The sequence below is a fragment of the Harpia harpyja genome, chromosome 7 (assembly GCF_026419915.1).
Source record: "Harpia harpyja isolate bHarHar1 chromosome 7, bHarHar1 primary haplotype, whole genome shotgun sequence".
Taxonomy (NCBI): Eukaryota; Metazoa; Chordata; class Aves; order Accipitriformes; family Accipitridae; genus Harpia; species Harpia harpyja.
Window position 1 is genome coordinate 29,418,343 of NC_068946.1, and position 21,085 is coordinate 29,439,427.

General features: G+C 41.8%; 1 protein-coding gene across 16 annotated transcripts in view; it reads left to right on the top strand.

Annotated features, from left to right (window-relative positions):
• The window catches only part of PIKFYVE (phosphoinositide kinase, FYVE-type zinc finger containing), a 70,931-nt gene that overhangs the window by 17,396 nt on the left and 32,450 nt on the right, over window positions 1-21,085 (top strand). For 13 of the 16 annotated variants that reach the window (XM_052791277.1, XM_052791283.1, XM_052791278.1 and 10 more), the window contains exons 7-15: window positions 1,896-1,985; window positions 5,249-5,387; window positions 8,060-8,217; window positions 9,026-9,137; window positions 10,897-11,044; window positions 11,543-11,710; window positions 17,210-17,272; window positions 19,332-19,461; window positions 19,808-19,988. In XM_052791277.1, coding sequence (XP_052647237.1) covers window positions 1,896-1,985; window positions 5,249-5,387; window positions 8,060-8,217; window positions 9,026-9,137; window positions 10,897-11,044; window positions 11,543-11,710; window positions 17,210-17,272; window positions 19,332-19,461; window positions 19,808-19,988 — 1,189 coding nt within the window. The remainder of the gene's footprint in view (window positions 1-1,895; window positions 1,986-5,248; window positions 5,388-8,059; window positions 8,218-9,025; window positions 9,138-10,896; window positions 11,045-11,542; window positions 11,711-17,209; window positions 17,273-19,331; window positions 19,462-19,807; window positions 19,989-21,085) is intronic. The other 3 variants (XM_052791285.1, XM_052791288.1, XM_052791290.1) reach the window with 1 other exon arrangement.

Here is a 21,085-nt window from a genome sequence, read left to right on the forward strand (position 1 = left end):
TGAAAGAACACTGCACTTCTCAAGTGGTATGCAAGTTAATTTCTGAGGACCTTGATTTAATTTAATGTGGTGGGGGGAGGAAGAAATAATCAGATGTGGTATTTGTGCTCATTTCTCTAAAAACAGAAGAACAGGCAGGTGTGAAACTACCGAGGAGGCCTTGAGTCAGAGCCTTTCTTCAACTGAGGGATGGTGTTAGTGACATGTGCCTCTCAGCAGATCTCTTCTAGCGGTTCTGATAGTATTAAAAGAAAAACCTCAAAACCAACTGTCTTCAGAAAATGCCCCGACTCTTGCTTTGCCTGTTGCTTTTCAGAGTATGGTGTTCCTATATGGAAGCAATTAAATAATCAGCTTTAGGCCTAAATAAAGGAAACTACTTCTGGTTTAATGTCATGGTCATTTAAAGCAGTAATGTTGCAATGCTTGGGATAAATACTACTAAATTTTGAATGGGGGATTAAGTATGTGTGCTCGGAATGCTTCTCTTCAGGTGTACAAAATAATAGAAGGTATCATTAATTCTGCCTTCTGATGTGTTATTAGTGTCTTTTATTATGACAGTGCAACAGCTTGTAGACATGAACATGTAAAGAAAGTATTTATATATTTATTTTGGGCAGCTTGTAGTACTCGAGAAAAATACTGCCTAATCTTGAAAGGCTGATAACTCTTTCTATACTAGAACACTTAGTCTTGTTGGGAGACACTGAGTAAACATGGGCTGCTTTTATATGTGAAAGGGAGAGAGATTGAGATTAGGTAGTTCACTGTTGCTTTAGGAGGATGAAAATTTTCTTCAGTGCTTGTTGCTCTTGAAATGTAAAACTTTGCAATGGACTACAGTGCTTTTTTTAATACTGCATTTGTTAAGTGCCTGATTGACCTTCAGAGGTTTAAACTCAAGACATTGAATTTGCCACTTTCCACTGTGGTGCAGTTTAACTCACAGCTTCATAATGGAAGCAAAGTTTTTTGCTAATATGTGGCTGCTGTGTGAGAAGTAGTTTTCTTCAGAAGGAAACTTGGCAGTTGAGTCTCTTCCCAAAATAATGTATCTGAGTTAAAGCTCTTGCCTCTCCTGCTCTCATGTGCTACAAAGCAGTGAGGAAGGCATTTAGGGGAGTGATGCTGTATTTACTTGTCTGACATTGCTCTGTTCTTTGAGCAGTTGGAACATACAGACATGGGCTCCTGCTTTAACTAACTTGAAGGGCCATGTCCTTTAAAAGTGAAGGAGTGGTGTACTCTGGGCAAGTACAGCTGCTCAGGCAAAGTTGTATTTTTTATGTTTTCTCATGAAGAGCATTTATTGTGCCAGTAACATGTCTACATCCCAGGGCACAGCCAGTATGGCTGTATCAGTTGGGGTGTAGTGGCTTATATCTGATACAGTTTTGCCAGTGGGAATTTATAAGAAAAAGGAGGGCAAAGGTGATAGTGATCAGGTTAAACAATTACAGAAGGTTGTCAGGCTGTCTTGGTAAAAGCTGTCTAGCAATAGCTATAGATAGCATTGCTTGGGTTGCAAAGATGTTGGGGAGATGGGGGCAATGCCTCTACCTCCAAAGCACAGAATAGCAGCCTGTAAGGAAAGAGGATGTGTAAGAAAGTGATAGAGGGGAAGAGGGTGGGAAGGCAGGGTGATGGGAGAAGTGGGAAGAGGCTGTATTGTCCAAGAATTGAGTCTGAAGGGAAAAGACTTGAGCACTGTCTTGCAGGTATCATTGGCCTACAGATGGGGAAAGATTTCCCTATTCCCTCATTGATCTAACAATCATGGCTGGGAATGAGAGATAACATTATAATTAACTGTATTTTAATTCCAGCTGTTCTGATGCTGCTGCATGTAGCAAATCTCTCAAACATCTGTAATGTGCTCCTTTTCCTTGCAGTTTGATTCACCCAGACTCTTCAACTACCACGTTGTCTGCACGCCTTGGGTCTGTCCAGGAGGATGCAGGGAAGTCGCCAGCTAGGAACAGGTAAACGAATTGTATATGAGTATTTTCTGTTCTGGCTACACTCCTAGCACACTCTTCACTGTAGAGCCTGTATTTTGGGGCTTGTTTTTACTGTGCGTGCTGTTTCATGTCTAAAATGGGACACTCCATTACCCATATGTAATGGTAAGTAAAGACCATTTATGTACTTATTCATATTAATAAATGTACTACTTTTGAGAACCCTGTAGTTTGCTGCTGAGTCAGACAAATAGAGGTGGTGGTGAAGAGGGCAAAAAGGGAAAGAAGTGGCTAAGAAAGGTAGAGTTCTGAGGAAGCTAAAGAAAAGGGAGTAACAGAGACTTGGTAATGGGAGGCAAAGGCTGAGGTCATGGAGGAGCAGAGGTGTAGTTTTTGTTTGGTTTTGTGGTTTCCCCCCCCGCCCCTTTCTGCTCCCTCTGCTCTTGCATTAAGTATAATCTTGATTAATTGATCAGGCTTTCCTGGGCTAAAATCCCATTATAGGTCTTTATGCAAGAGTGCTGGAATGAACTTGGAAATGTTCATGAGAGCTTTAGTGTAAGTTGTGAGTGCTTGAGCTTAATCCCACTAAATAGCCTGGTATTAGAAGAACCAGTAATTTCCACTTCATGCTGCTTCTGCTATGGTTCTGGTTACATACTTCCATTATGGTTAAATTGGGGAAATAAAGGGGGGGCAAGGATATGAGGAACAGAGCAAAGACAATCCAAATTTCAGTGTTGGAGTCAGGAGACATTCAGAGACTTCTTTGCATTGGTGTTACCGGAATGCAGAATGTTTAGCAATTTGGAGGGGTCTGGCAGGACCAGCGAAGACTAGGGAACTCAGCTGAGAAGGATGCTGGGTGTGCCTTTCAGGGAACAGACTGCTTGGAGTCTTTATCTTCTGTGTGATGGGGACGGTTAGGAGGAGATGCACACTGACTGTACAACTGAGAACTAAAAATCTCACCTAGGGGGGAGTAAAATACTGGTGAATAAACTGGTACCAAAAATCAATTCTGGGCAAACATGACAGGGAGTCCAGAGTTAAAAGTTCCATGCTAAATAACTGCAGTGATATCAAGAAATTTCTGAAACCTTGAGGATGCTCTCCTGCTTCCTGTTTGAATTGATGTTGTCTATTTTAAAAGGCTTTTGCTGTTAGCTCATATATGCAGTAGTAGGAGGGTTCTAAGCTGGACCTGGCAGGCCCAAACTGCTCATGCAAGTTAAATTTTAACTCTCTGGCTATTCATGGCCTCACCATAGTACCTACCTGTCTGGACTCACGTTTGAGAAGTAACAATGAGGTATAACCTATCTCTGTCAAAATTCTGAACCTGTGGAAACAAATCTACTGGCTTTGGGCTAGGCAGTGCTAGCCTTTAGATCTTCTCAAAGCAGCTGTAGAAGTTTCTTTGAGGCAAGCTTGACCATGCCTCTTTTTAGTGAGATGAAGCAAGAAAGATGCAGGTTGAGTGCATTTAGATGCAGGTAGCAGAAGTTACTTGGTATTATTTGTTTTCCCTGTGCGTGGGGGATATGTGTTGGTTTTTCCCCATAAATAATCAGTCTGAGAAAAAACCACAACAGTCAAATGTTGCAAGCAGAGGGATTTGAACTTCTCCTTTGCAGATCCGTCTAAAGAATAGGGATTTTCATTGCAAAATCTCCCCCTCTGTTTTTAGAAAAGATAAATACAATAAAGTCCTGGATGTAATTGGTGATGATAAAGACACAGATATGAAATCTGACAGTTCTAACTCTTGCTCCATGTCCTTTTACACAAATTAAAAATCCCTGCTGATTACAGGTAGGTGGCACAGTTAAAGTAGCTGTTGTGAAAAAACTGGAAGGAGTCCTTAATGATGGACTTTCATGTCAGTCTCATCTTCCACTTAAGAATGCTTTTTGTTAAGCTGCATAATTCTGCCAGTTCTAACTGTTTAACTTGAGAGCATCTGAACAGTAGAAGACAGGCAGAGTTTTAGCCTGCCTTGAATGCCTGACTAGGACAGAAAGCTTTTGCTTATCACCCCTAGATGTATATGGATGTAGTGCCAACATTAGTTTCCTTTGATTCTACATAAATGGCTAAAAAGGACCTAACTAAATCCCTATATCAGCCCAATATTCCTCCTCAAGAGACAGAGGAGGAAAAAGCAGTGATTTTGAGACTATTGTACCTTCAATGCCTACTTCTTACAGTACAAAAGCTGAAATAGGGTGGCATTGCTATTTTATGCCTGGGCTCAGTCACATCATCCATTGAGAATTCTTGGGAATAATTAGAGCGTCTGTTAGCCAGTTAGCAAGCTCTGTGAAGTTATCTGAGTTTCATTGCAAAGATGAGAGGCTCGCAACAGTTCTCATCACTGAGACTGCTGCAAGCCTCTTGAATCAGTTCAGCATTGGCATTTTGAGCTTCCCTGTTGCTGTATGCAGAAGTGTTTTCCATTTTCACTCCTTAGAGCACTGTTAGCATGAATAGCTTACACTGCATGCTTTTTACTGCTGTGTGATGAGAAGTTGCACTCTGGTTATTCAAAGGCTTAGTCTAGTGGTGGGATATTGGAGCAGAGCGTGTCTGGAACTTGTATTTGCATTTGTAGCTTTGCAATGATTATTGCAAAATGGTGTGTTTGTACTGGAGTACATAGCCAAGATTTCTTAACAGCTGGATTGAGATCAGGTGAATGCTCCATATCACAGTACAAGGAAAATTGCCAGCTGGAGTGACCTCCAGCTTCAGCAGACAGTTTAGCCACCCTAGGGAACAGGTGCTCAAACTTCCAGACTCTGCAAGCTGCCAGCCATATATTTGAGAGAGCTGAGGAGAAGGAATTTTAAATGGGTCAAGGAGAGGGGGAATCTCAGTGCCCTGTTACAAGGATCCTGGTGTTGGCTGCCCTTGCTGGCATTTGTCTTGCCTCCAAAATGCTGGAGCTTCTAGTTACCCAGCATCCCATCTCTTCCCCAGTCTATTCAAACACAGACATATATGAATTGCTGTGCCTAAACTTAGTTCTAATTGCTTCCTACAAAGAGCTTTAGAAAAGTTTGTTTAACTTGGATGTTCCAAAGCAATACACTTGCTTCCTAGGGATCCTTTCTTCTGCTTTGACGGGGGAGGAAGCTTTAAGCAGTAAGTCAGTACTGAGGAGACTGAACAATGTCACAGGCTTAAGTTCCTTTTTAGCATGCTACAAGATCAATGCCTTCTCTGGTGAAGCACTGCACAATGAATACTTAATACTTAAATTCTTCTCTCTTCAACTACAGATCAGCCAGCATCACTAACCTGTCACTGGATCGGTCAGGTTCACCAATGGTGCCTGCCTATGAGACATCTGTCAGCCCCCAGGCCAGTCGCACACATTTGAAGGCAGAGACCAGTGAGGACGAGCGCAAAATCCTTTTGGTACCTTCCAAACTTCTGTTTGTGTTGCTCTGTGAAGGCAATGAAGTTTGCCTTTCTTGTATCATGCAGCAGGAGTGTCTTGCTGCCTTTAAAGGCTCTTGTCTGAGCACTTTTACCTGGACCCCTCCTCCAGGTGGTGCAGGGATGGAGAATATTGATGCTGCTTTGGACACTTCTGTCTTCCCGAAACAAATAGTTTCATGTGGTGTTTGCTTAAATGTGTTTACAGTTTTAGTCTTGGGAAGTGTTACGCAGTGTGGAGTTGGTGTATGGTGGCTCCTTGTGGGTTAAACCTGTCATGGCTGCAGCTGTAATGCAATAATCTGATTCTGTATTTCTCGAAGTTCAGATTTTCCCTTTCATAGGCCACATAATCAGAAATTTTAAATGGCTGCTTCAGAATGGTTACACCATGATGAACAAGTTAAAGCTGTTAGAGCTTATTGGGCCAAAACATAACTTGGCCCCTCCCCTTGTTTGCAGAATAAATATAACATTTTGTAGAAGGTTGTAGTGACGTACTTGTTCGAAGAAAAATCAATCTGCAACAGTGTTCTGTGTAATCCTATTATCCCCTCCCCACAGAGGCAGTGTTATAGGTGGCAGTTACTGTACAATGTTCAGTAGAAAACTGTTTCTTTTCTTTGAGGAAGGGGAAGTGTTTCCAACAAATGGAGCAAAAAAGGTGCAGAGAAGGGAAGGGAGTCACACATTTAAAGATTCAAGATTGTTCCCCATTGCCAATTTAAAATTGGGAAGGCTAATTACTGTGTTGTCAGGTATTTGCCTGCTGTCAGCAAAATGCATGCAAGTATTCCTGAGGGTGCAGAAACGCTCTAGTTCCTGTTCAGTTGCACAACTCCTTTCCAGGGTGCTCTGTAAATGGATAACCACGTGAGAGAGAAATATTTTTAAGGCATGTCTTTATACCACCCTGCCCCATCTGTGTATGTTAATGCAGGAAAAATGAAATTTAAAATGCTGTGAATGCAACTTGGACCAAGGTGATCAAATTCCAGTGCACTTCAGCTTCACATTGTTTAATTTTTTGTTTGTTTCCTTCCTTGGGGGAGAAAAGGATTGGTAGTATCGCTTCTGTTTATGTAAGAGCGGAAGATGCACTGTCAATTAATGTAGGATATTCTCTGAATTCCTGCTGTTTGTTTAATGCCCTTAGCATGTAGAGCTAACTCTATATCAGGAGTTAATTTAAAGCTTAACATATTCCATTCAAAAGACTAATGAACTTTGCTCATGAAGTAAAAGGTAGGGGAGGATGTACGTACACCGGGGTAAGCACATACTTTTGTAAACTAGAGGTCAAAATCCTTGACTTGAAAGGATTTGCTGTGTTCTGCCAGTTTGTCCAGTTTACTGAAGTCACCATGTGAGTTAAGGGTAAACTACAAGGCAGCTTAACTGGAATTGCCAGTTGCATCAAATTTTGTGATCCTATGACATGTTCCATTACTGATCCATTTGACTCTATACGTGGTACGGAAGGGGAGCTGCTGATGTTGGTTTTAGGATAATACCCAGGACAGCCACTTCTGGAAATAAAAGCAGAAAGCCAGTCTGGTAACAGAAGTGGAGCAAAACACTTGGATCTCGGGGCACCCTTGGGAAAGTGCAATAATGTGGGTCTGGCAGTTAACTGGAAAGGGTCTGGCAGTTAACTGGAAAGCTGAAACCAGTTCAAATTTAATGAAAGCTTTTTTTTTTTCTCTTTTACACAAAACCAGAACAAGGCATTTGAGAAAGTGAGCTGCAGTGTCTCTTCTCTACCCCTTGGGGTGCTCTGTTGCTCGTGCAAAATAATCCCAGGTCCCAGTTTCCACTGCAACAATGGATTGTGCTGTGCCAAGCCAGGGTGCATATGGGAAAGCAAAAGGGGCCAGATGCAGAGGGACAGCTCAGTTTGGATGGAGCATAGCCTACACAAGAGTAGGTGCATGTGCTTAACAGGCCTGAAAATAAGTTTGAGGTATAGGCTGAAGTGGTGAGGGGAAGAGATGCACAGATTCAGAAACAGTTAGTTGAGTTGGGAGGGGTATGCACCTTTTTTTTTTTTTTTTCTTAGTGGCCAAAGCTAGCAGTGTCTAAAAAAGGTGTGATGCTGGACAATAAAAAGGCATCTTCAACAAGAAATGGTATCCCAGAACTTGAACATAGCAGTGTGCATTGCTGTGTCAAGTACTTGCTTTATATCTGGGCTTGATAATGGACTGGTATGCTTCACAAAGCCTAGGTTGAGCACATTATATAGAAAAACCCTCTTCCAAAGGATGAGTTTTCGTTGTCCTCTATATTTGCACAAACCACCTGAGTTGTTTGAGAATAGGGTGCAGGAGGGAAGTAGTGAGGACGTAAGTATCTTGTAGGCAGTCTAAAATCTTGCCACATTAAAACCAAAAACGCCTTAACTGTGAGGATACCCACTTTGTTTCTTCCTTGTTCTCGACTTTATATAAAGGAAGGATATAAGGAGCTGATCTCATGTCTGTTTGCTGTTTCTGTTTGCACCTTCACATAGGTAGTGCAGAATGGCTTAGATTTTATGCCTGTTTGTGGAGGGCTTTTGATCTAGAAGCTGATCTGAGGGCCCAGGTTGATGCCCTTGAAACCAGTGCTAAGGTCAGACTAGTAGGTAACTTGCACATCTCCCTGTCCAGGACTCAGTCCAGCTGAAAGACTTGTGGAAGAAAATCTGCCATCACAACAGTGGGATGGAGTTTCAAGACCATCGCTACTGGCTGCGGACGCATCCCAACTGCATTGTGGGAAAAGAGCTGGTCAACTGGCTCATCAGAAATGGGCACATAACCACAAGGTAACCCTGATGCTTTAGGACAGCAGGTGTCTCCTGTCTCTGTGACAGGAGGTTGTGAGTTTTAGCTGATAAAGGGTACCTTAGACTGCAGAGATAGACCCCTTTGCAGGGAGATGAGAAAGAGAGAAAATTCAGATCTCTTTACTGCCTACCAAAGCAGGTAGGGTTCTGACTCCCTGTGGCCCAAAACAACAGGGCACAGGGGGCTGTCTGTTTTGGGAGCTGGTGTGAGAGGCAGCTTATGGGACAAGTATCACTCAAACAGTTGGAGAACAGTGAGTGTATTACAAAAACTGTCCAAAAATATTCACCAATACTCCAAAGGGCAAGTCTGCCCCCAGGATCAGAGATCACCAATAGTGTTTGATAGCTAAATTTTTGGTGGGGCTGGCAGGCTCTTAACTTTGTGAGTATAAAGAATCTGGTGTATTTAACTATGTGAGAGGGGGATAAAAATGAGATGGTTCTTAAGTGTAGAGCAATGGTCCTCACTCAGCAGAGATGCTCAGTACGTATAACTCAAGCTAACAATATTGTAGGAGCAGAAATATTTCTGAATCATCTGTTGGACACCTCAGCTGAGTTTAGAGTACTGGCAGTCTCTTCATCTAGCTCCGTACTTGAACCAGTACTCTCTGCACCCTCTCCATAATATTTTAAATAGTGTCTGGTTAAACATGCCAATGGGATACTGATGAGTCAAACAGTGTGTAGCAAATGACTCTTTCCTTTTGTAGCATGTTTGTGCCATAAACCATGTATGTTTAGAACTAGACTTAGAAAACCATCTCTATTATTATACCTCCAGGGTCCAAGCCATTGCAATAGGACAAGCGTTGGTTGATGGACGCTGGCTAGAATGTGTCAGTCATCATGATCAGCTCTTCAGAGATGAGTATGCTCTCTACAGACCGTTACAGGTAAAAGGAGTAGGAAAGCTATGGTTTTTGCTGGGTTTGGCTGCTGACTAGAATCTTTTTTAATCCTGTTCTCAGCAGCTGTTGTATGTTTTCTAAATCAGCTCTCCTGTACAGAGGATTGGGGTCCAGGCCTTTTTCCTTAGTGGTTTAAAGCCTGAGGAAGCTGCATTTGCCCAGAAAGCTTTGGGGCTGTCCTGTGTGAAGGATGAGTTTGTTACATGTAGTGCTGCCTAAAGTGGAGGAAAGGGTCTCTAATCTAGGCCAGTGCCTCTCATGGTGGACATCTTCCATGGAGGCCTTGGAATGGCACAGTCTGTGCTTGTGGCAGCTGTGATATCATGTACAGAATGTAGAATCTGTGTGTAATTCCTCAGGACTGAGACACAATGGTGGTCTTCCACTTCTGTTTCAAAATTCCTTCTTTAAAAACTTCCAAAGAATAGATATTTTAGATATACAGTATTGGATCTTGTATTGGTAACCTCCTTCTGATCTCCAATGATGGCAGTAATAAAGAATTCAGTACCTTAGCCAGATGACATAAGATTGGGAGGGGGTCTTAGTCATGCCTCCCAAATAGGACTGGCTAGCTGAGGGGGGCAGGCAGGGAACCAGTGACCAGAGATGCTATTCTACCATATTTCACTGCAGTCAAACTTGCTTAGGGGTAAGAGCAGTCACTGGCCTGAATGACTGGATTATTTTTTTAACTTGAACAAGATATGTCTGTAGCCTCTCTGTTACCTGAAAGCATTCAGTTGAGAGTCTTCCATGTTCTGCAGGTTCTCACAAGAAAGAATGGCTCAGCTGTCCCATGGACCTCAGTCAGAAAGCTTGCAGCCATTAACATATTGTCTTCCTTGTGCATTTCAGCTCTTGGCCACAGTCACGTGGTTTTTCATTGAGATTGCTCTGGGCTTCATCTGGCATCTCAGCTAGTTAACTACACTGTGTCAGTTTGCTAGGAAAAGCTTGCCCTTAACTAGCAAGTGCTTGTGGATCCCCATTTGTACTATTTGTAAGGGGCTTTGTTATTCAAGGTTTAAAGCCAATTCTTGTTCTCATCAGCTGAAAGCACTGTCTGATCTCATTTCTCTTGGACAAGAGTCAGGAGAAGCAGTGTTGTTGACTCAGTTGCTTTCTGCACTCACTGAAGCCAAAGGAATAATAGTGAGAACTTCCTCTTGAGGTGACTGGAGGCATCAGGATGGCTGATGGAAATTGCTTAGATGCTCTCCAGATTCTCTGGCACTCTAGCCAGGCTTTGTTTTGACACAGTAGCCCCAGCTAGAGCCTGACTTGTGAGTGAAACTTACAGCTACTTTGGTCAGTCAGGATTGCTCCAGTAACTTAGAATTAGCCTCCACCAAAAGCTGCATCTGCTGGTTTCTGGGCAAAGGATATGGTCATCACCCACCTCGGCTGGGGTTAGGAAGCATTCAAAACTGCTTAGCTGGATGTGGTGACAGAAAACGTACAGTAGAATAAACTTGTCCTTTAGTGCCACTTAGTCACAACTTGTGGGGAGGAGGCAGAGACGTAAGTATGTGGGAAGTGTAAAGAAATACTTGTTTCCTGTCCCAAAGAGTTCCTATTTCATGCCAAGGGGGGTGGCTCTATGACTAACCTGGCTCAGCCCACTGAGAGTACCCTCTGTTTTTTAAAATGTCTGATCTGCATTTGTAGCAGGCTGCTTTCTAAGGCTGCTTAATATTTCAGTAGAGCTGCACTTTAACACCTTTTCTTCCTTGTCTTCTAGAGCACAGAGTTCTCGGAAACCCCATCTCCAGACAGTGACTCGGTGAACTCTGTAGAGGGGCACTCTGAGCCATCCTGGTTCAAAGACATAAAATTTGATGACAGTGACACAGAGCAGATTGCTGATGAAGGAGAAGATAACTTAGCCAGTGAGTTTCACCTGAGTCTTGTTCTCCCTCTGCCTTCTCCCGTTATCCCCAGTCCTTCAGGACATAGTAGTTTAACCATGTCTTGCTTTATATATGTGTGTGTGTGTGTTTGTGTGTGTGCGCACCGGACTGTAAGGATCTAAGCAAACTATAACCTAGCTAGTCCTCCTGTTTCTTATGATGGATACAGTATTTTGTATTTAGTGGAACTAGTAAAGCTTCATACTTCTAATGGAGGAGAAGCATGTAAATTGCTGCCTTCTGTTTCTCAGGCAGACTTCTGCTTGATTTGGGCCCTATAGTAATGCACTAAAGAATGACCAATATTTCACATGCACACATGAAGAAAAGATTAGAGCTATGAAAATACTGTATTCCTTTAGTATTGCACACTGGTCTTTATGTATTAAAGACAATTTTTCTCCTCTCCGGTACCCTCATGATACCCATTTGAACCCTTCTCCTCCCTGTATCTTCCCCCTTACCCAACACTAAAAGACTCCGCCAGCCCTAGCAAGCGCACTTCAGTCAGCAGCTTCCAGTCCACAATGGACAGTGATTCAGCCGCCTCCATCAGCCTGAACGTGGAGCTGGACAACGTGAACTTCCATATCAAGAAGCACTCCAAGTACCCACATGTGCCCCCTCACCCTGCCGACCAAAAAGGTATGAGGTAGTCACCAGCTGGAGTTGCACATGATGGAGAGCTGGGCCTTAACAATACTGACCTATTCGGACACTACTTTTGTAGCTGTCTTACAGAGGGGGAAATTACGATATTTAGCTGGCACTCGCTTGCAGTTTTGTTATGCTCACCTCTGAGGAGGCTCAGTAGACCTGTTGAAACACCTTCTCTGCAGAGTGTGTAACTTCCCCTGTGACTTTCTCTTTGCAGTTGAAGCAAAGTCTCCTGCCCATACATAATAGGGCAGATCCACATATACAGTTTCTGGCTAACTGGGGTGGAAAAATAGTTCATGCATAAACCAGTTTGATATGTGTTTCTATAGTTTGACATTAAACTGAAAAAGCAAGCAAGAAAAAAACCCCAAACAACAAATGAACAAAATAACTTGGAAGAGCTCTGTGCTGACTTCTAATTGTACCTTAATAAGCTTACATTTGACAGAAGAATCTTACTGATTAGCAGTAAGGCCTAACTTAATCCATATATGTAACATTTGTTCAAAAGAGAACATCCACTTAAGCTAAGTAGTTAGAAATCAAATACTCAGTGTTGAACACTTCTTTTGAAAGTTTTCTTTTCTCCTAAGTAAGTAGTAAATTGAAAGACTCTAACTATAAGCAAAATCCTTATGGAAAAAATAATGTGCCTGCCTGTTGACAACTGCATTCTCTAAACTGGACAAGGGCTGACTGAAACCAGGGCTTGCCACTGTCTTGGGTCTAGTATATTCTAGTTGCTTTACATGCTGGGTAGCAATCGATGTCTTTGCTCTGCTTCCTTACCTAAGGTTACATCACATTTGTAGACTTCTGTCTTTGTCTGCTTCTAAGGAGTTTCTTACTCTTAATTATTGTTTCACCCCACCCCTTGATCGAGTGTTAAATAATTTGAACTCCTAATGAATTCATCCTCCCATAAAGTCTAACGGATCTCTTCTGTTGTGGATCGGAATGCAAGACTTACCTTATGCTTGCATACAGATTGCATTTTCTGAAACTGTGAAATGGTCACTGAAGAGAGTGAGGGAGGAGAACTGGTCACAGCTGACTTTCAAAAGTATCTTAGACATGGGAGAGACAGTGATGCAAATTAGAGGGTGCATTTATCAGTGCCTGTTGTAGTCACGTTTTGTTATTTGCTAAAAATATGTCTAGAAGAGGGAAATCTAACTGCTTATTTTTTCCCCCAAAGAGAGGAGCAGAATAGGTTTGAAATTTGAGTTGATGTCAGATGACTCAACAGTAGGGATGGGTCATCAGCACTACTGACACCAGCTTGTTACTGGTTCCTTTCAACTTGTTTCCAGCTCCTGCCCTAATCAAATGAAAAGCTGATGCATCTGCAGAGAAGGAAAGGTGTGAAGAGGGAGAATATATCAATGAATGCTTTTTAGGAAGGAGGGGTGCTGGATTACGTGAGTGTGAAACAGGCCCAGGTGTGCTGCAGTATCCTATGAATTTACAGCTGTAGCAGGTTTATCTTTATCAGTGTGTGTTAGCAGTAAAGCAGGCAGTAGTCAGTTTGGCTCTAGCCAGTGTTAAAGGACTTGTAGAGTGATAGTCCTGGTTTCAGACCTATCTTAGTCTTTGTCTCCTTATACAAAAAGCAGTACATGATGAAGGGGAAATGTAAGAAAGCCTACCTCTCTCGGAAATTGTTGACCAAATCAAGGCTTCTCATAGCCAGAACTGAAGCTCTTGTGAGAAAGATTTTGATGATGGAGAGCGTAGAGAAGATCAGCAGAAAAGGCAAGTGGTGAGGGGACTGAAAGGAGAGAGAATTGTGTCTTTTAATTATATATGCTGGCAGCACTTTGCTATCCTTGGTGAATCTCTGCTGACTGGTGTTTGTTATCTGTCCTGAAATGTGTGGTCTCTTAACCAGGTTATTCTGTAGGACTGTAATTTGTAGTAGAAAACTGGGAACAATTCCTTTTAAGAGAATGGGTTTCCCTTGAGGGGAAAGTATCAGTAATATGCCCAGAACTGGGATAGGGTGGAGGTGTGAGTCGTTAAAAGGCACTGTGGACATGTAGGCATTATCGTGCAGGTTGTTTTTGAAAAAAATCTGTATCCTCTGCAAATATGGAGGACTTGCTGTACATCTTTTTTTGGATTCCTGGCATGAGAGTCTGTAGAGGAAAGACCTAACTAGGGAGCAACAAGTTAAAATGAATGACAACAGCTTGAATAGCAAGAGACACTTGGCAATAGGGAGACTGAAATTTCGTAGGTACTTAGATGTTTGCTATTTAAGGCCTTCAAAAATCAGGTGGGACAAAACCCAATACTGTATACTGCAGTGCCTAGAGTAGTGAAATGGATGACTTCTAAAACTTTCTTCTGGAAATATTAAAGTCAGAGTGCAAAGACTTTTACCTTGTGTTTCTGATTTATCCTGGCTGTATTCAACAAAAGATGCCATCAAGGATGTTAGAGTATCGCAATGATTAGACAGCCAAGACTAGATAGTTAAGCTTCTATGTAAAATGGGACATGGTTATTTTAAGAACAGAGTACCGCAGTCAATCAGCGACATGGTGCGTTTGCTGCTGTCAGGAGTCAGTAACTCCCTATGACTATTATGTACACATGTATTTGGCCTGATTTCATTGGAATTATCTTTTGTCCTTAGACTGGATGACAGTGACTTAATTTTCTTTGAAATAATGAAGTGAAACTGAAGATCACACCCACTTTTTGAGGCTAGTAACTCAATTTCTTCACAACTGTATAAATTAGTCCTTGGGGGAGGACTGACAGGACAAAACATCAGTGCTAGATGTGCAGGTCAACTTTGATTTAAGTGGCTAGTGGGTTTCTTCAAATGATTAAGGAATATGCAATTTCCACCAGTCACAGAGGTCAGCTGCTTTGAAGCAATGGCCTGTGATGTACCAGCTGTGTTCTAGAATGGAGTGGTTTGTATGTAGTCTGAGTTCAATGGCAGGACTTCTTGTGGTGTTGTAGGCTGACTAATGTCTGGTGTGTTTCAATGAAATTCTAGTGACTCCAAATTAGCTGGCTTGTAGTATCTTACAAGTGAGTATAGTGACTCATTTATAGTATCATCTTCCTAAAGATAATGGTACTTTATAGTGTGTATCAAAATGGGAAACAAAGTAAGATTGCTTTCTGAATTTAAATTGGGGGATGAGATTAAGTGACTTATTTTAAATGTGGGTTTTAGTTGCTGTTTTTAAAGAGATATAGTTATCAATATGGGAAACTTTTTCTAAATGTCCTTGCAGCCAGATACCCTTGATCCTGGTAGCAGGTATTTCGGGTAGTTAATTTTTGATGCCTGCATCTAGTTAGGAGGGGGAAAGAGAAGAGGATCTACATAACCATGACACAGTTCCTTACCACCATTGCTTGCAAGGAGCCCCTTTGGTGCACCTTCTTTTGAAAAGGTGCACCTCAGTTTTCAGTGGATATCTGTGGATGCATGCATCCTTGTTTGTGTATGTAGAGGAAAAGCTGTGGTTGCTGGCCAGTCTGTTTTGATGTTTAACCAGAGCAATCTTGTAAGGTGTATAAAATCTGTACCTGCTGGTTTCCATTGGAGACCTGTGAATTTGTGTGCATTGTGGTATTTGCTTCCAATGATGCCCTTGAATATCAGACCTAGGAATTTGTATGTTCTGGGGTGGGTTTTTTTGTTTCTTTTTTTTTTTGTTGTTTTGTTTTGGTTAAGCTGTTCAGGGGAGCTTGTAAGATAGTCTCTTGATAGCTAACTGCTTGCAGGCAAGGCTACAAAATATGCTACAGGAACCTCCTCCGTCCTCCAACATTCTGTGGAGCATGATGCCTGTAGGGATGATGAAAGGTAAGAAATGTGCGTGTTAGCCACTCTCTGTCTCAAACTCACACCTATGAGTGTGGTATCAGTGCAGTCTAGGAAGAGGTATGGTATGCTACCTTTCCAGGAGCTTCCTCTGGAGCAAATTGGAAGCAAAGTTATAGGAGGTGAAGTTGTATTGAAGAGAAGCGTTCCTGGTTTGGAGGTGCCAGCTGTGTCTTTGTCCAGAGCAAAATTAAACTTAGGTTTCAGCTGGGGTTAACTCCTGCCTTGGCCATGCCAGTCAGGGATATGTGTCAGACCTAATTTGAGTGTGTTCACAGTAAGAGCTGCTGCCCTGAGGCTGTTGCAAGGCGGAGAGAGATGGAGGTGCTAGTATACATGCTCATGCGTAGTTACAGCATGACATGACTTTCTCTAGGTAGTTTGTGGAGCTGTGGGTGAATGAATGCTGAGGGTGAGGCAGCTTTAATCAAGCAGTAGGTTGCTTATAATGCTAAACTCTTCATCTAAGCAAGAGATGAAAAGAATCTGCAAATAACCATCAAGCTGCAAGGAAGGCTTGCAACTTCTCTTTGGTACACTGATCATCTATTGAGTACCTGTTTGCAAACTGGACAACTGCAGACAAGCTCAGATTTTTAAAATGGTGGCATGTAAGGGGTCTCTTGAGTGCTGCTGTTCAGAGACTTGTGATTGCTTGTGTCCTGTCAACTTTCTGTTGCTTTCTGTTGGTGTCTGAAAGCTGCCTGGCTTTGCATTCTGTTTGTGGCAGTAGGTCTGGACCATTCTCAGGAAAGGTGATAAAGGGTTAGCTTTGGACTTCAGATCATCATGCTATATAAGCAGTTGGGCTATTGTTCTTGTTTTCCCGCTGTAGAATCCCTTTTTGTAGAAGCAAGGAACCAACTAAAGGCACGACAAGCTAATGGCCTCTGGAGAAAACAAGCTTTTTGTAGCCAGCCAGCCTGCATGATAGATCAAGATCTAGCAAGCTAAACAAGTGTGGTAGATGGAGCTTCATCCTATTTCCCATGTGTAAAGTGATATATAACTCTTGGTTTCCTTTGTTGCTGGGAGTCCACCTCTGTCAGCATGGATTCCTCAAAACACTTTAAACTGTTTTAGACTTTAGAATTCTAGCTCTTGAAACGCAGGCTGTCTTTTGTTTCCTTCACTGTGTAAGATAAATCTTATGGCTGGGGTCTCTCTGTCAGTCTAAGGTACTTCATTGGAGTGTGAGAGCAAAATAGCTTCTGAAGCTGCATTTTTAGACCAGAGTGAGGAGGCCATTCCCTGTCTGGACACTCCCGTGGTGTCTACTCACAACTTAACACCTTTGTATTCAGATCTAGAAAAGTGTGGTGTGGGTCAATTGGAAAAGCAAACTCTTAACTCCTAGTTCAGTCTTTGCTCCTGTCTACTTTGTTTGTTTTGTTTCTTCGCAGTAATAAGTACTATTTTCTTGTCATCTTAAACTTTTTGATAGAACAAGAATGAGAGGATATTCTTGTCTTGACTACTCATCAAGCTGTTGCTAAATTGGTGACTAAACACTTAGATGAGTAATGCTGCTTCTTCTGGTGTGGGCGTGTACATTGTAATTATATGAGTGCACCAATGTAACCTGTCATTTTATTTTTCTCCGCCTATCTCCCTCTTCTTTCTTCTTTCAGAGTACTTGAATCCTGAAAACGGAGGGCAGCAGATGTTCTCTATAAGTGATGCTTTTATTAAAGGTAAGGAGAAACTTCAAATGTTGCTGTTGTGCAGTTTTAATATAATGATGAAAACTCCTCAATATTTCTTTAATAGAGCATTGACTCTTTAGAAACATTTACTTGACAGTAAATCTGAACTTATTTGTGGCAAAACTGATATATAAACTATACTCTAACTTTTTGGAATGTACTTTCAAGCTTACATTTCTTTCACTTCTCAGATTTCTTCATTCAAAAGCACTCAAAAGAAAAGCTTTTACTTTTTTTTTAAATAAGTGTAAGTGGCAAGTCTGTTCAACTTCCCCACCCACAAACTTATGTAACAGACGTGGATTTTAACTTTCTGTGCAAGCACATGAAGGTGTGATATGATTAATTGCACTGCTTCTACAGAGTAGCTTAAAGCTTCATCTCTTAAATCTTTCTGAGTTTCTTGTTGTCACCACCACTACTACTTCTGAAATGAAAGGCCATTAGACACAGTTATGAGTTTTAAAACCCATGTACCTTCCAGTATTGTGGTCAGGTGCACTTGTGGGCTTTTTTTCTCCCTGTTAATGCTATTGATTTTGGTGAGCTTGTAAGAGGAGGAAATAAGGGGAGACCCCAATGTCTGTGCAGCCAGAAAAATAAAGTCTTTGATTAAACTGATGCTTAGTTTTTAACTGAGCTTTTGCAGGAGAAAGAAAAGGGAAGAAACCAATGTAACTTGTGTTATTCTTCTACACAGCTAATTTTGGGTATGGAGCATCTGGAAGAAGTTAACTGTTGTTTTTAAAGAGTCTTTTTTTCAATAGTCCTGCTGAGATTACTATTGTAAAAGGATTTTGTGGATGTATCATGCACTCTGAGGAGTTTTAAGCTTGAACTCTGAAGGCTTACATACTTGCTGGTGAAAATTGATACACTACTAGCATAAATGACTTATAGTCAGCCATTATGAGAATGGGGAAGTTTGTAACTTCCCTCTGTAATATTATAATACCTGTGTGGGAAATAACCTAGTTACTCTTTCAAAGCACAGTAAACTGTGCTGAAATAACCTCTAATCTTGGTACTGCAAAACAGAGAACAGTTCTAAGGAGTTACTGCACAATATAGTGATTGAAAGCAACAGGCCCCCTCCAAGTGAGGACTGTCTTATACTGTTGAAACATGCTTTCTGTTTCCAAAACCAGAAATGGCTGTAGTTCATGCTGACATGTAGGATTTTAAAAATTGTATTCAGTGGATACAGCCTTCATTGGCATCCTGTTTATCATAGCAGAGAGGTACCTGTGTCTATATGATGGTTAGGTGGATGGAGGTGAGAAGATGTGCTGAGATCTTTTGAAAAGATTGTGCCACTTTCTTGACAGAAGATCCTTGAGAATTCTGTAGTATTAAATACTGTGACATAGGCTATGAACCAGCCTGCTGACAGCTCCCTTTGCCCCAGAGCAACAAAGAGGAGGTGTGTGGGATCAGGGCTGCAAGTCACATAAAGGTTCAAAAGTCTGACATATGAATTGGTAGCATAGCATTTCTTTAAAATACGTTTGGGAGATGTGCTAAACAAGGCCTTTACCAAGATATTTTTGATACTTGTGCTGCAGCCTGAATGAAGTAACTAGATCTTTTAATGCCACTTATACGCGGATGTCTTCAAAGCAGCAGCTTTTTGTGGATCAAATTAGTGCCTTTGACCAATGTTCTAAGTCTAAAAGGCCTTATGATTATGTATTATGAATAGACACGGTATTTGGAATTTGCTGCTTATTTATGGGCAAAACTGGGATATAAGATTTTTTTTTTCCTTGTCTTAAACTTGGTAACAATTCAATTCCAGAAGAGAAAACAGTCTGCTCTATATTGGCAGTACAAGAATTTTAGTAGCTCACTTTCCTTTGTACACTCACCACTGTTATACCTAATACTGTTTGCTGCATCATGTTACCATGACGTCTAGCTCAAATTCAGTATTTCAAGAGGCTTAGACTTACATCTTAGTAAATTGTTTCATCTTCAAAGTAGCCTTTCAGAAAGACAGGCGTTCAACTGTGACCTTGTATTAACAAGGTTTGTTTGTCTCTTGCAGAGTCATTATTCAACAGGAGGGTGGAGGAGAAGTCCAAAGAACTCTTTTTCACGCCCCTAGGCTGGCACCACAGCAATCTGGATCTGCTGAGAGAAGAGAATGGGGAGAAACAGGCCATGGAAAGGCTGCTGTAAGAAATATGTAGAAAAAGGAATTTGCATATCTTGAGTAACAATTCTTGAAGCCCTTGTATTCCACCAACTTTCAGTGGGACTTGATCTACAGTGGACAATACAAGGAACTAATTTGCATTAAGAAAACAGCATTTTTACAGTATATTTTGATTGCTTTTTTCCCTGTGATTTTTATAGATTGAAGTACAAGACCAGTGTTGACTGTAGAATGTTCTAGGCAGCTGTTCCTTCAGAGGACTTCCTGCGCTGTAATGTCAAGAAATTTATTTGAAATGTGACTTCAACTAATCATTGCTCTCTATTTTTCTCAAGAGACATCTATTTGTTTTGCCTTTTTCACAGGTCTGCTAATCACAACCACATGATGGCACTGCTTCAGCAGCTTCTATACAATGAGTCCCTGTCACTGTCCTGGAGGGATATCATTGTACCTGTGGTCTGCCAGGTAGTTCAAACTGTACGGCCTGATGTCAAGAACAGAGATGATGACATGGATATCCGCCAGTTTGTCCATATCAAAAAAGTAAGTTTCAAACAGTGGATCTAGGGAGACAAAAGGACGCAGCTGTTGGCAGCATCCCTTGTTAGAAGAGTCCCCTTCCCACTGCCCTTAACATGTTCATTGGTGTAATTGGCCAACATGGCCTTTGGATAAGGTGGGGTTCTAGGAAAAGTTACACAGAAGGAACTTTGCAACCTGTGAAAGGTGCTTTAATGCCCTGGAGCTGACCTCTTCTTTCAGGCCGTAGGCTGCAGAAGGTAGCAAAAAGCAACACCTCTGTAACGACTTGCTTCCTTTTTTGGTTTCAGCTTGTTTTGTGCTTGGATTGGAGATGTACTGAATGCTGGATAAGTAGCTTGCAGGACTCTGTGTAGCAATCTATTGCCCTATAACTATCCATTATGGGGGACTGAACTCCTCCCATGCCAAGTACAACGACTTTCTTCAAGAGGAAAGCATAATTGTTACAGGATGGTACATCCAGTTCTGCCAGATGGCCCAGTATTGACATTGTTGAACTGTAAGGCTGGAGTTGTGGCATGCAGAGCTTCTTCTGAGAGGCTGATGTGAAACTAACATCCAAGGAGCTAGTGTGACTGAGGATCAAAGGCTTGGGCCTATTTTTCTTTGGCAAAATTCACCTCAAGAGGCCTGTTTTGTTTGGAAGCCATGTAAGATATGAGGAGAGCCTTATGGTTCTGGTGGTAGCTCTGTGGCATCTCTTCACGCAGCATCAGTTGTTGCTGCCTCTCCTGAAACTCCAGTTCAAAGAGCAGATGTTCAGAGGTGAAAACTCTTCGTAGCTGTCTGCTGTTTTCACGTGCTGATAACGGAAATGTCCTCTGAAACAAGTTATTCAGACACGTGTTTCATGTTGTTTTACTCCTGTGATTGGTTGTGACTGTAGGCACACCAGTGAAGTGTTTGTGTTCAAATAGTAGGTGGAGGTTTGTTTGGTTTTATCTCCCCCCCCCCCCCCCCCCCCCTTCTGTTTCTGTTCCTTACAACTTGTTTGTTGTTAGTGGAAGTGTCATGTGCAAAGGTATATGCTCCCCATGACCCATAAAAGTAAGGTTTCCTTATCTTCCAGAGTGTACTTGGTTTAACAAATATGCATC